This window comes from Sus scrofa, chromosome 8 (assembly GCF_000003025.6).
Source record: "Sus scrofa isolate TJ Tabasco breed Duroc chromosome 8, Sscrofa11.1, whole genome shotgun sequence".
NCBI classification, from domain to species: domain Eukaryota; kingdom Metazoa; phylum Chordata; class Mammalia; order Artiodactyla; family Suidae; genus Sus; species Sus scrofa.
In genome coordinates, this window is record NC_010450.4 from 81878860 (window position 1) to 81896905 (window position 18046).

An 18046-nucleotide genomic window follows, 5' to 3' on the forward strand; every position below is an offset into this window, starting at 1 on the left:
CATTTTAGCTAAATAAAAATAATGGTTTTTCCCTAAAGGTTTAAAATGATGAGGAAAGAAATCTCTACTTTTTTCCTTATTTCATCAATTTTTTCTTGATTATTATAGTCCAAGAAAGATCTTCCAGCGTTAATAGCAGTTTGATAAAATATTCTTAGTCCTAGAAATCTGCCTATTTTTATTTATTTATTTTATTGAAATATAGTTGATTTCCATGTTATGTTAGTTTCAAGTGTACAGCAAAGTTATTCAGATATATATTTTTGTATTAATTTCCATTACAGTTCATCTCAGGATATTGAATATAGTTTCCTGTGTTACAGAGTAGGATCTTATTATTATTTATCTATACAAGGTTTTGCTTAAAATTCTAAATAGTTTACCATTTTATTTACTGCTATTTTCATACTCTTGAGCTCTTAGTACCATTTTAGTTGTTCCACTAAACAAATATTTCAGGTAATGAATGCATCCTCATGGAGACATTCCTTAAAAAATTCAGAATTTTTCTGGAGAATTGAACCATGCCTAAGTGTGAAAGAAGATTGCTCACAATTCTGTTAGGAAATGGTGAGGACAAAATCATAAAAAGCAATATTCACAACTCCAGGAATGTAAAATTCCATTCCGTTTCTAATATGTGGAGCATTCTTTTACCAATAAGAAAGGAACAAAGACTGCATTGACAGTACCTGATACTCAGGTAAACAAACTGATAGTTCTTTGGCTCTACCCCTTAGAAAATAGTCCCCAGGACTTTATGTGCCTGTCTTACAGATTGTACATTCCCACTATGGTGTTTAATTCATTGCATAATGGAAGATTTCCAGAAAATAATGCTTAGCTAAATAGTCTTTTCTTCTTGGCTATGGTATATAATATGATGGACAGAGCTGTGGGTATGATTGCTTTTTATTTCACTAAGAGGTAATAGTAACACCACTAGCTGTCGTTTAATGAATCACTACTATGTTATACATAATTTTTCATCTCACAACAACTTACGGCCATGAAAAAAAAAAGCAAGGAAACAGTGCTGAGAAAGAGTGCAGATGTCATCAAAGTTATGTATCTAAGAGGCCAAGCTCGGATTCAAGCCTAGTTCTTTCTAATATCTACCATAGAGCACTGTGATTTTTAAAGCAGTCTAATTTATTTTCACAAACATACCACAGCTTACCTATGAAAATGCATGTTGTTCTCATCAAATCTTGGGAGGTTATGCAAGTTTATACCTCTAATCTTGCCACTACCTATTTAAAATTAAACTCTTTTGAAATGCTTTCTGGGCTTGCGGTGTATTTTTTGAATAGCCCCTATAGCAGCACGTCGTTGTTTGAGAGGTGGAATCAGCCAAAAGGATCTAGACACACCTTTAGAAAACAGAAAATAATCTCTGGCTAACCCCATTTTGGAACAAAATACATTAAATTACTTGTGAATGCTTTATACCACTACACTATGAAGGCATTTCCTAAAGAGTAATTTCCGAAATTACATCAGCCTCATCACTGGATGACATCACTTGGAGGGAACTGTCTTCCTTTGCATGCCTGGTATGTCTGGACAGTTGGAAATATGGATATGCAGTATGGGGGGGGGGGGAATCAGGAATAGAAATATAAATTTGCCAGGCATGTGCATACCACAGTAGAATATGAAGTTGCCCATAGCCAGCATTTAATGGCAGGAAGAAGAAGACCTGAAGAGAACTCAGGAAACAGCCAGCTGTGGCTAGGCAGAGGCCTCAAATGTCAGTAAGATGCTGGGAAAATGAGATATCCATGAAAAATTCGAGAATACAAGATTGACTGAGGGCTTCAGATGCTGGAGAGGAAGAAATGTTTGGAGAAAAATGGGCAGCTAACAGCAGTGACCCTCAGTCTGTGCTGAAGCCCTGGGTAAGGTGGAAACATAGGAGTAGGCAAGAGCCTGTGACTCTATTCGCAGGTCACAGTTCAAAGATGTCTCACACAATGCGTATTACAGCTCTTCAGATTCATTTAGATGCTCTGAGATGCCCGTTGTATTTACTAGATTTGGCTCCATGTCCTTTTGGCTGCCTTCTAAGACCACGTTTACCTACAGTTACCAGACTTGCTCTTGTGAAGGTGTTCAAATGAACTTCCCCAGGTTTCAAAGCACCGTAATTTCATAGTACTTATCGCATATGAATGTATAGAGTTCTCTCTCCAAATGGACAGTAAACAGTTGGAGGGAAGCAACCATATTCATCAGTCACTAGAACATTCTAGGGTATTTGATAGTCGCTCAAAAATGTTCCTGAAGGGAACGATGTTCTGGGGTACTGAAATATTCAGGAGACAGGAGTTTTAGTCACGGACACCAAACATCCAACGGCAGATACTCACGACTTCCCAGGAAGCTTAACTTTTTTCTTTTCTTTTAAAAAAAAAAAATTTTATTGAAGTATGGTTGATTTACAATGTTGTGTTAGTTTCTGGTGCATAGTAAAGTGATTCAGTTATGCATGTATGTAGTAGTGTGTGTCTGCTAATCCCAAACTCCCAATCCATCCCTCCTCCCCTTCCCCCTTGGCAACCACACGTCTGTTCACTGAGTCTGTTTCTGTTTTGTACATATGTCATTTGCGTCCTATTTTAGATTTCACATATAAGTGATATCATAGTGGTGTTTGTTTTTCTCTGTCCAACTTACTTCACTTGTTATGAGAATCTCTAGGTCCATCCGTATTGCCACAAATGGCATTATTTCGTTCTTGTTTATGGCTGAGTAACATTCCATTGATAAATGTACCTCATCTTCTTTATCCATTCATCTGTCGATGGACATTTAGGTTGTTTCCATGTCGTGGGTATTGTGAATAGTGATCTTGTAAGCACTGGGGTGCATGTACCTTTTCGAATTAGAATTTTGTCCAGATATGTGCCCAGGAATGGGATTGCTGGATCATATGGGAACTCTATTTTTAGTTTTTTAGGGAACTTCCATGTTATTTTCCATAGTGACTGCACCAACTTACATTCCCATCAACAATGTAGGAGGGCTCCCTTTTCTCCACACCCTCTCCAGCATTTGTTATTTGTAGACTTTCTGATGATGGCCCTTCTGACTGGAGTGAGGTAGTGCCTCCTTGTAGTTTTGATTTGTATTTCTCTAATAATTATGGAAGCTTAATGTTTATGTGTACTGCATAAGTGTTTCCCTCCTCAACTTTTCAAACATTTCTTTATTCAAAAATACATGAAAGCCTAGTAAACCACAAGCACTCTTCTAGAACCTGTATGTCTTTCTAAGCACTTTGCCATTTGTATAGGTGACTTTAATGATACCTGGGATTTTTACCACTGAGGGATACTTGCAAGAACCAACTAGCATAGATCTTTTATAAACTTTAAAAAGTTTATATTTAAAGTATTTATATTTAAAAAGTTTATTAAAAAGTTTCATTTAAATAATTAAAAATGTTCATTTTATTTTAAATAACAGCTTTATTGAGATCTAACTCATATATCATACAATCCACCCCTCTTTTTTGACATTTAAAAACTAGATTTGTTAAATGCTTAGTATAGATCAAAGACTGTGGAATAATGATGCAGTTTTTCCCCAGAGCTGCTGTTTCTGCGGATCATAGAAAAATAGCATTTAGACAAAATATTTCATTTTAATCAGTCTTTCAAAGCAGCTTGACATTTTTTCCAAGTTGAGTATGAGTTCTAATCTCAGATAACTCTTCTCATTGGTTATATACATAATTTCCTAACTCATTCCAGTTGATTTTGTAAAACAATTGGATTTTAATTTTCCCAGTAGTGATACTAACACACATGCCCCATTCATGGGATTATTTTGTGAAAATTCTAAATGTTTTTGCATGAACTTATTTATTCCATATACTGACCATTTCTGATGTGACAAATTTCAAGTTCTTGCCACTAAAAATCAAATATTACCTTTTATATTGCTTATTCAAGAAGTGCTTTTCCAACTATAATAATATAGCTCATCCATTATTTATTATAGACATTTACAGAAAAAAATAATTCTCTAGTAAGGTCTATTTGCTCAGAGATTTGGGTGAACATTAGATTTTGCTATTTTAGCTACAACCAGAAAATGGATGTGAAGGTTAGAACATTTTGATGCCCATCATACAAGCAGAAAAGCATTGACTATTTGTTTCACGGCTATGCACTCACAATATAAATACAAACACAAAAATTAGGTAAGTTAACTTTTGCAGAAAATTAAGTTGAAATGATCAATATGGATAGGGATTTATTAGCACTATAAAATAATTAGACTGGCTTTGTAGTTGTTCATTCTCGTGATGTCCTAGTCATATTATATATATGCATATAAATTCAGTGTGAATTTTAAACTACCTAGAAAATTTTAATCAAAAATTTGCTAACGAGTAAACCAACTTAATCCATTATACTGAAGGAGTAGCTTTATTTCCCAATTTCACTGAATCTAAGATTCTTTCTATTGAGAGACAGATCTTACATGTCCAAGAAAGAAAAAAATATTCTCACTAAACTGACATAATACTTTCTTATTGCTTAGAATTTTGATTTTATACTTAATAAAAGAACCATTTTAGACTCATTTAAACCTAGATAGCTTTTACAATGACTTGTGAGAATTCATGTACAAAGAAAATACAAACAATGTCAATTTATTATGCTCCTCAAACATCTTTGCATTCAAAGTCCAGTTCTTCTGAATAACTTTTAAACTCAGAATTGTCACTCTCTCTCTTCCTTTTTTTTTTTTTCTCATACATATCATCTTTTGTGTCAACCAGAACATTGGGGCTATGGAGCCCTTCTTAAAATGGTGCTCCAGTATCACCTACAGTGTTGTGAACATCCAGTCTGTCAATTTTGAAACTGGCACTTTCTTGTCTTCCAGAAGATTTCAGTGAAAAGTCTCTAGGAAATGATCAGTGCTCATATTCCCTTCTGAAATTACTTTTAAATCGTTGTTGACAGAATGATCAAGCCATTGCAATTGTGGGTCATGTCCAGGTACATGGGCCAACTCAGCAACAACTATGCATGGGCTGCTGCCTGTCTGACGGAGATGAAAGATGCCACTTTTTCTAAGGGATCCTGATTTCAGAACTGTTAAAATCTCAGAAAGGGTGTATTTTAGTATCAGCGAAACATGGTATTGACGTTGCTAAGTTTACCTTTAGCTGCAATAATTTTAAAGGTGGAGCGAATCTTCTCTATATGCTGTAATCGTCACCATTCTCTCTGTAGGAACTTCTATAAATAAATCCTTGCCATATAATCATAAAGAAATGCCTGTGTAAGAATCTTCTCAATTGCAAAAGAACCTCTGCATTTCAGAATTTCATCTTGTGATTTATTAAGGGTTGTGACCCAGATGCTCACTGGGAAAGGCTGACCTATGAAACCAAAGAGTGAGTTCTGGGGATTCAGAAACATTCAGGAATAAGGAAGAGTTTTTCCTTCATTATGCTCCATTGAAGAACATGATTACAGATTTTTTTTGTTATTTTAAAATCTCTTAATTCTGGGTTTGTCACTTTAATAGAAAAATGTCAACAGTTCTGTTATGATTTAGCAATAGACTTGCATATAATCTTAGATTCACCATTCTGTTTAGGAATTGACAGGAAAAAAAAATACAACTCCAGACATTCAACAGATATTGAATTTCTTCAGCATACTTAATTTGGAGCTGTTATTTTGAAATTACTTCTTTCTTTGTCCATAATGTTTTAATTCTTTTGGGCTCTGACTCAGCAGTCTGTGAATCAGCAGTCAAATGTCCCTTGAGCCAGACTTTGGCTTCAGCTGCCTCTGCAAAAGCAGTCACAGCACATGGTACCTTGGATGTAGCTGTTTTCAAAAATGACTGTCTCTTTGGTTGCTCAAAGACTTTTCGCCTTGATTCTTCATTTTGATTGCTCCAAGAGAGTGGGCCTCTCTCAGTGCACCTGCAAATGGTCTATACACAGGACATCACCACAACTGGCTCCTAGATGAAAAAAGAAAAAAAAATATCTCTAGACTGGCTTTCAAATCATTAGCTCCTTTAGAGAGATTTTTAGACTCTTTCCACTTCTTTTTTCCCTTTCTATATAGCTCTCACTCATGTGAAACTAAGATCTGTATATCTTTGGGGTAACATTCATCATGGGACTCAGATTTGTAAAATAAGGGCAGAATTCAAAGAATAGAAATTTCTGAATATAATTCATTGAAATCTTTAAAATGATGTGCCTCTCTATTATTTTTTGTTGATGCTCCCCACATGTCATTTATTTATTTGCTTTGTTTGTTTAATATCCTAGATTCAAGTACTTTATTATTTTTTCTCCAGTTTTATTGAGCCATAACTGACATACAGTACTATATACATTTAAGGTGTACAGCATAATGACTCTCTATTCTTCCTGAAAGAAAAAAAGTAGCTGAACTTGTTTTAGTCAACTTTGGTAATTTGAGTTGCTCTAACAATCTCCAAAATCTTAGTGGCATAGACAATACAGTCTTATTTCTTGTTTATGTACATTCTTGCAGTTTGCCAGACGTTCGTGCCAGAAGCCAGGCTCCCTCCGTCTTGCAGCTTTATCTCTCTCTCCTTCCTTGAGTCCTGGTTAGGAGATTTCAGAATCCTCTATATTCATCCTATTTGTTCTAATACCTCCAGCAGGAATTTTATGAATCACATATGCTTTCCCCTCAAAGAACCAGCTTCATTTGTAAAGGACTGTGGAAATTTTCAACCTTTTCAGAGATTTTATTTTTTCAATAACAGCTTTACTGAAATAAAAATTCATGCACCGTATATTTACCCTTTTAAAGTCTACAAGTCAGTAGCTCTTAGTATTTCACAGAGTTGTGCAGCCATCACCACTATGTAATTTCAGATCATTTTCTTCACTTCAGAAAGAAACACACAGCGTTCCCACTGTGGCACAATGGGATTGGTGGTGTCTCTGCTGTGCCAGGATGCAGGTTCTATCCCCAGCCCAGCACAGTGGGCTCTCTTGGATCTCCATACGCTGTGGGGCAGCCAAACATTAAAAAAAAAAAAAAAAAAAAGGCAGCCACTCCCAATTGCCCCATCTCCCCAGCCTCTGGTAAATTCTAACCTACTTTTTTTTTAATTTGAATGTTATATCCCATTTATAGTTATAAATTAGTGGTTATATTCCCAGTGTTGTACAACATATCCTTGTAGCTTATTTTATACCTAATACCTTGTACCTCTTAGTCCCCTGTCCCTATAATGTCCCTCCCCTCTGCCTTCTAACCTCTAACCTACTTTCTTGTTTCTATGGACTTGCCTATTCTGGACATTTCATGTAAATGGAATCATATGATACATGTTTGTGTGTGTGTGTGACTGGCGTCTTTCTCTTAGCATGTTTTCAAGGTTTATCTGTTATAGATAGCATGCATCACTACTTCATTTTTTATAGCTGAGTGTAACATTCCATTGTATGATTATAGCACATTCTGCTTATCCCTTCAACTGATCAACATCTGGATTGTTTCCACTTCTAAACTATTATTATAATGTTGATATGACATTCATGTACAAGTTTTTGTCTGAACATGTGTCTTCATTTCTCTTGGGTATATAAATAGGAGCGGAATTCTTGGCTCAAACACTAACTGTATATTACACTTTTTGAGAAACTGAGAAGTTATATTCTTAAGCAGCTGCACCGTTTTACAATCCTACCAGCAGCACATTAGAGTTTAAAGGTCTAAGTTTTGAAGTTCCCATCATGGCTCAGTGGTTAACAAATCTGACTAGGAACCATGAGGTTACAGGTTCAATCCCTGTCCTCACTCAGTGGGTTAAGGATCTGGTGTTGCCGTGAGCTGCGGTGTAGGTTGCAGAGATGGCTCAGATCTGGCATTGCTGTGGCTCTGGTGTAGGCTGGTGACTACAGCTCCAGTTAGACCCCTAGCCTAGGAACCTCCATATGCTGCAGGAGTGGCCCTAGAAAAGACAGAAAGACAAAAAATAAAAAATAAATAAAGGTTTAATTTTAACACCAGTTACTCCAACAAAGACAGGCTACATATTTTAAAATTTTACACTTTACATTTCATTATCCTGATAACCATCTTGCACTTTCTAAAGCAAAGACACACAAAAATCTTCTCTTTACTGTAACATTAAATGAGATGACATTCAGTCTCTTACTTTATTCTAGCCAAGGACAGATGACAGAAGCAATTCAATACCTGAAAAAAGTTGTGAACATTGCAAGAAACAATTTTCAAAGCCTAGATTTTGTGAGAGCAAGTACAATGCTTGGCGACATCTTCAATGAAAAAGTGAGTATAATGCCTTTCATGCTTATAGGGAGAAATTTGCAGAATTTTTAAATTCTATTTGCATTTGATCCTCACCTTCCCATAGTATGTTGTGCAGAATGGCCCCAGGGCTGCAGGACTTAGGCAAGGCACAAGGCGGTGACTGAGCTGAGAAACACCCCTTTCCTCCTCCTCTTCCAGGACCTGACCTCCATCTTGGACACAGTCACCACAACTGCCAACACTGAATCGTATTTTCACAGCCCATGCAGAGTCCAAGTGATTTTGGCTTTGAAAGGCAATTAAAATATTTCAGTTCAAAGAAATTTCATTATAATAAGTTGGCTCTTATCTGCTGACACAAACATTCACCTATTGCTCCAAATTCTTGTTTTATTAATCCAGCTCTGATGCCTCTGCTAGGTCCCTCAGGAGAAGAAAGGAAAATCCCAAGGGTAATTCTGACAAAAATATGGGATTCTAGCAACAGGCTGGCTATGTAAAAGAAGAGAAAAAGAAGAGAGGAAAAGTCTAAAACAAAAATATCTCATTCAAGAGGCTATTTTACTAGTGAAATACCTTCATCATAATGGACTTTAGGTTTATTTTTGCCTGACTTTATCTTTTATTACCCAGATTCTCCTTTAGAAACAGTATGAAAGGGCCTTATGTCTCCAGTTATAATTGCTGTTTTCATCATAAGTAGGATCTGTCATTTTTGGGAGTACTTTCATTCTCAAACTGTGTCAGTATACCTTGGCTTAACCTTTTTAAGAGACTGTGTATACATGGTGATTAAAAGTACTCACTCTGAGGAGTTCCTACCATGGTGTAACGGGATCAGCAGCATCGCTGTAGCACTGGATCACAGGTTCGATCCCCTGCCCAGCACGGTGGGTTAGGAGCTGGCATTGCTAGCAACTGTGGCATAGGTCACAACTGTGGCTCAGAGCTAATCCCTGGCCTGGGAGAAGTCCATATGCATCAAGGTAAGCAAAAAAGGAAAAAAAGAAAGAGAAAGAGAAAGAAAAAGCACTCTCTCTGAGACTAGACTGGATTAAAAGCCCAGCTTTTTCCTTTATAAGATCTGTGACCTGAGACAAGCTACTAACCTTCTAGGCACTTCAGTTTTCTTACCTCATAAGGGTGGTGCGAATGTTCAATTAATATAGGTAAGGCACATAGAAGAGCATCTGGCAGGGGAAGTGGGCGCTGTCTGTCTAAGTGATGGCTCCATTGTCGTTTCCACCTGCTTACGTGGTATCACACAGCTCCCCTTTGCCCAAGGCTCAGGGGTTTAATAACCCACCCCGGGGCCTCCGAGCTTCTAGGTGGCAGTGGCACTCACCATCACACTCTTTACCACTACCATCTTTTACTTGCCCTATAATTTATTTTGATTACTTAGACATCTTTTAAGGGAATAAACGTTTGAAATTAACTTGAATAAATAAAATTACTATCTTTAGTTCCTGCTATGGGAGGCATGATTTCAAACAGGGCGTCTCATCTCTCTTTTACACCCTCCCCTCTTGTTCTCCCTGGTTCCCTGGCCTCCTCCTCTCCTCTCACTCACAATCATAAAACTCTCCTTTTGTCTTAACTGTCACCCTCTTTCTTTTCTGCTCCCTTCTCTCCTGCCCCTGTCTTTCTGGAACCACTCCACCCCCCACCCGCCATTGTCCTCTTTTCAGGATCCATGGGTGGGGGCACAAAGAAACCAGATGTACGCCCTCGTGAGGCTGATGGTCTAATAGGGGCGCTTATCTTGTAGTAGCAGAATTGACATTCCTAATAAATATATGTGGTCTTACCTTTTTAAAGGATTACTCTTCAAGAAGTGCAAAAAGCACAAATTGCCCTATTACCAAAAAAATCCCCAGAACTCAGGCAGACATGGAGTATCAGCCTATATTTTCCCAACATCCCAATTACAGGAAGCAAAGGAAGATAAAAACAATAAACATTTCTGAGTGATAATATTTTTATATCTGCATTTTCTTACTTTTTTTACCATGAGTTTATATGTTATCAATATGTATTTTGTTCAATGATTATTCATTCTTGAAGAGTTCGCTATCTAAAGCTAGAGACAAGAATAGTATCCAAAGGATGTGTCAACTGCCAAAAGTTAATTTTTTGTACTAGGTTATCCCTAATCTAATACAAAATTTGGCACATTCTGAGTATTCATGCTCTCTTCAAATATGCATGCCTTCAAATACACAATTCACATATCTTAGTGACTGCTTACATCTTACTGTAATACTCACTGAAAAATGGTATGGTATTAAGAATATAGTACAGTAATGATTTTATGACATCAGACTTCAAGACAAAGCTATATTTGATACTAAAATTGTTCATTGCTAATATGGCATTCAATATTTGTGCATTTACTGTGATTCTTTGTGGATATTTTCTGAAGTCAGAAAATCTACTGAGGAATTCCTGTTGTGGCTCAGCGGTAATGAACCCAACTTGTATCGCTCAGTGGGTTAAATGATCTGGCGATGCCGTGAGCTGTGGTGTAGGTCGCAGATGCAGCTTGGATCTGGCGTTGCTGTGACTGTGGCATAGGCCGGCAGCTACAGCTCAGATTCGACCCCTAGCCTGAGAACTTCCATATGACAAGGAGGCAGCCCTAAAAAGATGAAAGGAAAGGAAAGGAAAGGAAAGGAAAGGAAAGGAAAGGATGAAAGGGAGAAAGAGAAAGAAAGAAAGAAGAGAAAGAAAGAGAAAAGGAAAGAAAAAAGAAAATCTGATAACTTCTCAGGCTGAGTCTGAGTTGTTAAATTATTACTATGAGAATATGACTTGAAATTGTATAGCAAAGTGGATTTGAATTGAGTGATCGTTATTTTTTCTCCCTGTCTTTTTGAGATAATGTGACATCCTGAATTTCCTCCTAGTTCTACAAAGCCATTTCCTAGGAAAGCACTGACAAGAAGTCATGTCACATCTCTGCTATTCAGTTGCTTATGAATGTTTGCTAATTGTATTAAGTGAATTTATTCCAGCCGTATACCTGAACAATTGCACAAGCTATTTGCACTGCATGCTCTCTATAAAGCTCTTCCGTGGAGGGCACTGTAGCAGGACCAAAGAATCACACTGAGTTTTGCCCACTTGACTTTGAATCCATGCCTAGCTGTTTATCAGCTGTGACCTTGGGCAAGTTAAATCTTTGATCTTCAGTTTCCTCATCTTTCAAATATCAATAACAAGATACCTTGAAGACTGCATAAAGATTAGAAATTTTAGGAGTCCTAGTGGCCCCACAGGTTAAGGATCTGGCATAAAAATTGCTGTGGCTCAGGTCACTGCTGTGGCTCAAATTTGATCCCTGGCCAGGGAATTTCTGCCTGCTGTGGATGTGGCCAAAAAAATTGTAACTATGTACATGGTACCTAGTAGAGTTCCTAGTACATACTGGGTATGCAGTAGCACTTCTTAATGTGTCAACTCAGATCTCTCTCCTCCGTTCCTCCATTCCATTCATTCTTACTGCCTATTTGACATCTTCACTTGGATCTCTTCAAATAAATCAATACATACATAAATAACCTATTAAAAACTGAACTCATCATCTTTCCCCTAATTCCATTTCTCTCCCAAATTAATGTTCAACCACAATAGAATATTATTCAGAGTTTTATAAGCAATCTTTTCTTCTCAGTCTATGAGTTCCCCTTATCTGACCTCATGCAGGCCCATGGTTTTAAATAACCATCCATTAGCTGATGACTCCCAGATTTATAGTTCCAACCCTGATCTCTCCTTGGGACTCCAGATTTGTTTAACTGCCTCCTTACCATCTCTATTCAGATGTCTTCTAATAGATATCTCAGATTTATTTATTTATTTTTATATTTCTATTTTTTTGGAACTGCACCTGTGGCATATGGAAGTTCCCAGGCTAGGGGTCGAATCAGAGCTGCAGCTAATGGCCAACACCACAGCCACAGCAACGCGGGATCCAAGCCGTGTCTGTGACCTTCACCACAGCTCGTAGCAACGCCAGATTCTTAACCCACTGAGCAAGGCCGGGATCGAACCCACATCCTCATGGATGCTAGTCAGTTACATTACCAATAAGCCACAAGGTAACTGGATATCTCAAATTTAATATGAATCCTCCCTCCTTTGACCTACTTCTCCCTAGGCATCTTAATAAATGGTACCATTATCCATCAACTCAATTGCTTAAGCCAGTAATCTAGATATCCTTTGATTCTTCTTTCCCCACTGCTCCATATCCAATCCAGAAGCAAACCCTGATGTTTGAGCCACCAAAACACATCTCATATCCACCCGCTCCTCTCCATCTCCACTACTGTCACCACATCGGCTTGACACTGTGTTTTCTCACCTGTACTGTTGGAATAAGCTCTGAACCCATTTCTCCATTTCTCTTCCATCTAATCTAGTCTCCACCCAGAGGCCCAAGTAATCCTTTCAGGATGTAAACAAATCGTTGTTTCTCTGCTTAAAATACTTCCATTGCTTCTCATTTTGAAAAACATAAATGTGATTCCTCTCCCCGACTTGAAATAGTCTCCATGAGACGCATTACCCATCCACCCCCAGTCCTAACTTTACTGCCTTCTACTCTCCTCATCCTCATCACCACAGCCAAAGGGGCTTTTGTGGAGTTCTTCAGACACACTGAGCTTATTTCTGCCTGAAGATGTTTGCTTTAGCTGGAATACTTTGCACGTACTACTCCCCAATCTGAACTTCGCATTGCTGGCTTCTTATCATTCAGAGCTTAGCTAATGTCGCAGCCTCAAAGAAGTCTTCTTGGAGGTATCCCAGTCAAAAGTAGCCACCAGGTCACTCTTTAACATTAATTTTCTACGTAGCACGTACCTCATAGTTTTCTTGTTTATGATATTTTTCTTCTTCCATGGCTTTTGTTTTTTAGCATTTAAATATTTGAGAATTCTGTTTTTGAATGTGTCTAGAATGAAAGCTTAATGAGGACAGGGACCAGATCTGCCTTGTTTTTTATTTCATTCCAATTCCTAGAAGACAACGTGGCATAAAGTTGGTGAACAAAAATACTCGAAACAATCGATAAATTTGGAACTAATCTTATACCACTCGAGATGGTATTCTCTCACTTCTGAAATTCCAAACTTCTATTTCATTTTGGTCTAGTAGTGTGGCATTTTGAAAACTTGCCCTGAATCTTTAAAAGCAAATCTAGTATTACTGATGCTTTCAGTCTACCTTTTAAGACCGACTACATACTGCCCTCATCATACCTTTCTAACTTCTCATTATTCATGCAATGTCTTCTAATTGTATTCTTAACAGTAATTTCCAGAAAATAGTATTATTATAAAACCATAAATGTAATATAAAACTGTATTTGGAAAATACCATTTTTCTAATTACTACAGTGTTGCTATAATTAAAGTTAACACATCTTTAAAATATCCCAATTAGTTTACCTTTTACAACATAATCATGGAAGATGGGCCGACCATCCTACCCTCTGATGTGATGGGCCTTTCACTGAAAATTGTCATTAATGTAAAGGGATCAAATGAGAATATTTTAGGCAAAATAGCTAGGTACAGACCCTTTACAAGATGTTTAATTCTAAGATCAGTGAATAATCACATAATTTAAACAATGGTAGTTCCAACACCAGAATAGGAAAGAAAATGTGTAAGAAATTATTCTTCCTCAATATTGAGAAAATGCCCATTTATTTAGGGTTGCTTATTGGACAAAGTGACATTTTAGACACTAAGGAGGGTCTAGTAAGAATCACAGTAATGCATGAAAATTCTATGTTATGGGATAATAATGAGAGTTTTGTTTCAAGGTCTATGATGTCATTAAGATCCTGTCCTGAAATTGCTCACTAAATGCTTATTAGCGATATTTATAACATTAAATGAAGTTGTCTCTTTTAATAAGATGCATTTATGAAGTGCATAAATTCACTTCTATAAATTCACTTCTGAATTCTCAAACTCATGTTTAAAATCACCAGGATTAGTTAGTGGAATCTCCTAAATTTTATAACAAAATAGGGATTAACTGATAATAGCAACTGTGGAGGGTTAGACAGAGTCTTTGGAGAAGAGATTAAATTTAGATATTAAACTCTTTAAGAATGAAAAATCCAGGAGTACAAGGCACATTAATGAAACCTCATTCTAAAAAGGTATGTATAAAAATTCTTGCATCTGAGAAGAGTTAATGTTGTATTTAAGAGCATTTTAAACTAGAGACATCTAGGTTGATACCAGTTTTGTGACAGTTATGTGTGTGTCTGAAGATTGAACACTGGGCACAATTTGAGGGAAGAATAATTACCTACTTATAATGTTCTTATTTTAGTGGGAAAAAGCATTTGTTAAATAATATCTAATAAAAGTTTTAGGCATATGAATACTTCCACTAGCAGTAAGCTCACCTACCGACTATAACCTCTGTTCACTGCTGAATCCCTACTGTCTGGCACAAGCCTGTACAAAATAATTGCTCAGTGAATGAATGGATGAATGAATGAGATTGTTCTCATGTAAAAAATATATAAAAATAATTCTAGAAATTCAAACAGATGTCCATATGTTTATGGTCCCTAATTTTTCTAATTGAGACTCTCACCTAAAACAATAAGTAGCCTAAAGCTCAGGGGAGAACAATAATAAGATATTTATACCCCTTTCTTTTTAAAAACAGAAATGTTTGGTCTAGTCATATATTTTCATCTGTTTTGTCCTTTATCTCTGGTACTTAACAGGACAATCTGTAATTTTAACTAGTTTTACTGTCATCTTTAATATTTATGTTGTTTCTCAATCATACAATTTAATTGGCATACATGTATCCTTGATACAGTTTTATTTTTAAGTAATCTTACTCTCATATAAATTCGGTATTTTATACTTTGAAGTAAGAGAAAGAATTGTTCACCTCAACAAACAAAAATTGTTATTGATGTAATGTAGAGGGACTTTGTTTAAATTAGCAAAGTTAATTGGAATGAACCATTTGAATACATGGTTCACCTAAATTGCCCTTGTGGACAAAAACAGTGTTATGTATGCTGCTCATGTATGTAACATTAACTGTCACATAAGTCCTACTTCTCCCCCTCCTCACCTTGCTAGCAACCTCTTTAGTCAGTCATTTTTTCTGCTTTTTGGACTCCATGATTGTACAGGGGTGTGGTTGTTGAGTATGCATTTTAACTATACTGGCATATGATACAAAGCTGTTTCTATGGTGTTTTTTATTTCCAATCCCCTCTTAAAATGTTTCAAGAAAAATGACTTGAAAGCTTACATAGTAAAACAATTTAAAAGAGGCGTTCCTGCTGTGGCACAGTGGGTTATGAACCCAACTGCAGTGACTCAAGTCCCCAGTGTTCAATCCCCAATAGGTTAAGGATCCTGCATTGTCACAGCTGTGGCTCAGATTCAGTCCCTGGACCAGGAACTTCCACGTGCCATGGTCGCAGCAGAAAAAGAAGAAGAAAAAAAAGAGTTTGTCGAATGAGTTTGTTTTAATGTAAAAATATATAAAAATAATTCTTGAAATTATCCCTTTGAATAAGAGGGGGTTTTTTGAGGGAGAGCCTACCCCTGCAGCATGTGAAGTTTCTGGGCGAGGGATCTAATGCACACCACAGCAGTGACAACTCCAGATGCTTAATCCACTGAGCCACAAGGGAACTCCAAGGAAGTTTTTAAGGAAATTTTTTTGGAAGCTTTGGGAGAGGGATGGCAGAAAATAGTCTCTTCTCTGAGGCTAAATTTCATTATTTGTAAAATAAGAATAATATTTTCTTATAGAATGACTTATGAAAGCTATTGACACAGTTCATATGAAGTACTGTCCCTGACACTTCATAAGAATTAGGTAAACATTATTTATTCATGGACAATAGCTTTCAGAAGGAGAGATGAAGAAAAAGAAAGGAAGAAAGAAAGAAACAAAGAAAAGAAAGAAAAAGAAAAGGAAGAGGGAGAGAGGGAGGAAGGAAGGAAGAAAGAAGGGAGGGAGGGCGGAAGGAAGGGAAAAGGAAAAGAAAAAACCTTGAATTTTTGCGGCTTAAAGTGTTGCAAAGGACTTGGAGAAGAGATAAACATTTAACAGCCAGTGCTGTTGTCAAGATCATATTTTTTTGAAATCTTGGCTACTCCACATTCTCAGTCAAGAACGGCATGCGCACGTGGGGAAACTCAAATGGCAGATGTATGTATGTACTTTCACTTGCCATTGAGAAACGTGTTGGCTGAGAATAATTTGTTATGACTGAAAACAGAAGCTGGTTAAAAAGATTTCATTTGGGCAGTTCCCGTCGTGGCACGGTGGTTAACGAATCTGACTAGGAACAATGAGGTTCAATCACTGGCCTTGTTCGGTGGGTCAAGGATCCTGCGTTGCCATGAGCTGTGGTGTAGGTAGCAGATGCGGCTCAGATCCCGCATTGCTGTGGCTCTGGTGTAGGCCCATGGCTACAGCTCCAATTAGACCCCTAGCCTGGGAAGCTCCATATGCCACAGGAGCAGCTCTAGAAAAGACAAAAAAAAAAAGATTTCATTTGGTAAATCCAATGTTACAAGTAAGAAAATTACATCTGAATCATTGTGAATTGGTTCACTCTTTCCCAAGCTTCTTTTTGCGTCTATATATTACGTTGAACCCTACAAAAATGCTAATATTTGTCCATTTTTAGGTTTCATACAGTTCAACCTGGTGGATACGCCTTTCTTAGTGAATTAATTTCACAGTATTACAGATCATAACTTTTAAAAAGCAGTTTAATCTGATAGAGGCCCTGCTTGCCATCTCTTTCTTCTTGAGATGAATTGCTAAAATTGTTAAGAGATCAGTGTGTCACATGGCAAGGTGGGCAGATATGTAGAATGGTAAAATTAAAATTAAGAAAAAAATTCCTTCTCTTCCATCTTTAGGGCTCCTACCACAAAGCTTCTGAATACTTTCAGCAAGCTTTTGACACAACAGCAGAGCTAACAAACGTACCTCTGATGGATGAAACAAAAGTTCATTATGGAATAGCGAAAGCTCATCAGATGATGCTGACGGTTAATACTTATATAGAATCTGCAGATCTCACCAGTCTGGACTACCTGCTGTCATGGAAGGAGAGTAGAAGTGACATTGCACCTGATCCAGTTGTTGGTAAGGCGTTGGTTTTTTAAAACACTTGAGATTTTTCTGTCATTCATGTTGGTGAAGTCATTTTCACTGTGAAGTCATTTTCGTTTCATTTTCATTCATTCGACCATTGATGATTTTAATTTTATTTATAATTTTATTTTTATGTATTCATTACTAAGTGAATGTTGGATGCATTTTCATGCTCTATGGGACCTTCAGCATTTAAGGAAAGCGTACAAGAGTGTAATGATTTACTCAGCTTAATACATCACCATTTTTTTCAGTTATCTTAAATATTCAACAGTATGAAATGATCAGTTGTAAAGAACAGGAAATAGGTTTTAAAATGTTCAGTCTTGTGTCTTGCTGACAAGAGCAAGTATCATAGACACTACTTGGTATTATACTTTTGCTTTTCTGATGGCAGTGAGTTTTCCTCCTTTTTTCTCAATTCAAGTATAAATATTGAGAAAATATTTCATAGTAATTTCTCTTAATTCTGCTTTTTTCCTATATAGTTTTCTTGTGATAATTAGTCAAAATAGTCAATAAAAAACAGGTAACTAGAAGGGGATTATAAGGGTTGGTTTTAC

At 36.8% G+C, this 18046-nt stretch overlaps 1 protein-coding gene across 4 annotated transcripts in view; it reads left to right on the top strand.

Annotated features, from left to right (window-relative positions):
- The window catches only part of TTC29 (tetratricopeptide repeat domain 29), a 235139-nt gene that overhangs the window by 132381 nt on the left and 84712 nt on the right, over positions 1-18046 (top strand). For all 4 annotated transcript variants that reach the window (XM_021101529.1, XM_021101528.1, XM_021101530.1 and 1 more), the window contains 2 exons: positions 8198-8321; positions 17246-17474. In XM_021101529.1, the coding sequence (XP_020957188.1) occupies positions 8198-8321; positions 17246-17474 (353 nt within the window). The remainder of the gene's footprint in view (positions 1-8197; positions 8322-17245; positions 17475-18046) is intronic.